Source organism: Arachis ipaensis, chromosome B10, assembly GCF_000816755.2.
Source record: "Arachis ipaensis cultivar K30076 chromosome B10, Araip1.1, whole genome shotgun sequence".
In the NCBI taxonomy this organism is placed as follows: domain Eukaryota; kingdom Viridiplantae; phylum Streptophyta; class Magnoliopsida; order Fabales; family Fabaceae; genus Arachis; species Arachis ipaensis.
The window spans coordinates 130598591-130600513 of record NC_029794.2 but is presented as its reverse complement, the minus strand read 5'-3'; the positions used below and the strand labels follow the sequence as shown (position 1 = coordinate 130600513).

The 1923-nt window shown below is 37.3% G+C and overlaps 1 protein-coding gene across 3 annotated transcripts; it reads right to left on the bottom strand.

The window, feature by feature from the left end:
• LOC110267633 lies at positions 229–735 on the bottom strand. 3 transcript variants are annotated; one of them, XM_021113424.1, is made up of 3 exons: positions 556–735; positions 367–474; positions 229–280 (listed from the first exon to the last, which is right to left on the bottom strand). In XM_021113424.1, exons 1-3 carry the CDS (start codon positions 723–725, stop codon positions 253–255), a joined length of 306 nt encoding a protein of 101 aa, XP_020969083.1. In that variant the 5' UTR covers positions 726–735; the 3' UTR covers positions 229–252. The 3 variants fall into 3 exon arrangements, with proteins under 3 accessions (XP_020969083.1, XP_020969082.1, XP_020969081.1); XM_021113423.1 differs by having other exon boundaries at positions 371–474; XM_021113422.1 differs by lacking the exon at positions 229–280 and having other exon boundaries at positions 291–474.

Genomic DNA, 1923 nt, shown 5'->3' with positions numbered 1-1923 from the left:
CATTTAACAAAATCAGACATTATTTCAATTCAACGGACAACCATATTCATCCAAGAGAAATCAGATAATGCATAAGACTTACATAATCACCAGAGATACATTTAGCAAGTCATATCTATTTATAACAATTTCAATTTAAAATAAATTAGTTTGTATAAAAAAAATTCCTACCTCGATTACAATTTAATCACGCGACAGAAACTCTTTTTCTCACAGCCCGCAACAACACAGCCTCAATCACAGCAACTTTAATCACGGCACGTAAGAACTGAACTCAAAACTATAGCATTAACGTTGCAAGGACCTTAGAAACATATCACAGAATAGTGACTAAAAGAAATCGGAACAGGAAAAGGCTTACTGAACCTACGAGTATCCGAGAAAACAGAACAGCGGCGACTCCGTTGACGACGCGGCAGCTTGATGTCGCATGCACGGCTACTGAACTCAACATGCAAGAACCACAACTCAGCCCTACATTACCATCATCTCAGTTACTCTAATAGGCTATGACGGAAAATTTATTTCAAAGGTTTCAGAGACAATAACGCTTACCAAGAAGACAGTGGCTCCACCGGCGGTTTCTGGCGGTCAGAACGGCGATGCAAAGCTTCGACGGTGACTGGGCAGTGATGAACGGCGGCGCAACAGCCACCCAGATGCGACGACGGCGAGCCCAGTAACACGACGGTGATGGCAACTCCGCGATGCCCCCTTTCGCGCATCTTCACCCCCCTGTTCGCGATTCCAACGGCGGCGGCAAGAACGGGTTTGGCAGCAGAGATCCAACGAAGCTGGCAGCGATGACGCGACGGTGGCAGCGAGCATGGTGCAGTGGCGGTGCGGCTCCTCTTCAGTGACGATGACCACTCCTCTCTCTCAAGGTCGCGTTCTATCTCCCTCTCCTCTGGTCTCGCGACGGCGTGGCGTCAGCGGTAATGAGGCCCACCAGCTCCGGCGCGTCTCCCTCCTCTTCTCTTCTCCCCTGTCATGGCTCTCTTTTCTCCTCCTCTCCTTCTCTCTCACCCCCTCACTCACGGTCACACAGGCACACACCCACTAAACACACAAACAATAACACAGCAACAACTTAGAAAGAAGAAAGAAAGAAAAAAAAGAAAGGGAAATCGGAATGAGAACACAGCGGGTTGATCTATAGGTAGGATTAAGTGTGAGTTTATGCCTAATCCAATCCGATCAATTTGCATCTCTGATCTATTATAGTATGTAATTAAAAATTATAATACATATATAATAAATTGATGAGAATTATTAAACTCACATCCTCTCAATTTTGTAATTTTAACATAGAGTTTATTATGATTTTTTGTTACTTTTAATTTTAATGTAAGTTTAATTTTGTATTCTATATTTTATTAATATGTTTATGAACTATGAAATGATTAAATATATTATGTTTGATTGAAAAAATTAATTTGTTGTGGATCGAATTGGATATAATCGGGTCGAGTATGAACTTTTAGAGTGCAAGTAGGATAATAGTCGAAAGATTCTTAACCCGCAAATAAAATTAAATTAAATCTTAAAAAGAATTTAAATATGTAAATAAGATTAAAATAGAATTTAAACTCTACCTTATTCTATTCATTGTCAACTTTAATTGTAGGTGCTATAAGTCAAATATTAAGTTAATTCAATTTTAAAGGTAATTATGTTATTATGATAAATCACTTCTTCCAAAAACTTAATAAGAGGAGATGGATGAATGATTATGTCTTTAACAGCCAAATAATGAATCCATCATCTAGATCGATTTATTTATCAATTGATCTTATTTAAATATTTGTTATATTATTGTTTTCAAATTTTACTACTTCAATATCATCAAATGTAAGTCATATGTATATAATTGTTACTTTAACAATATAAATTTTTTAATAAAATATATTTAAAATAAATAAA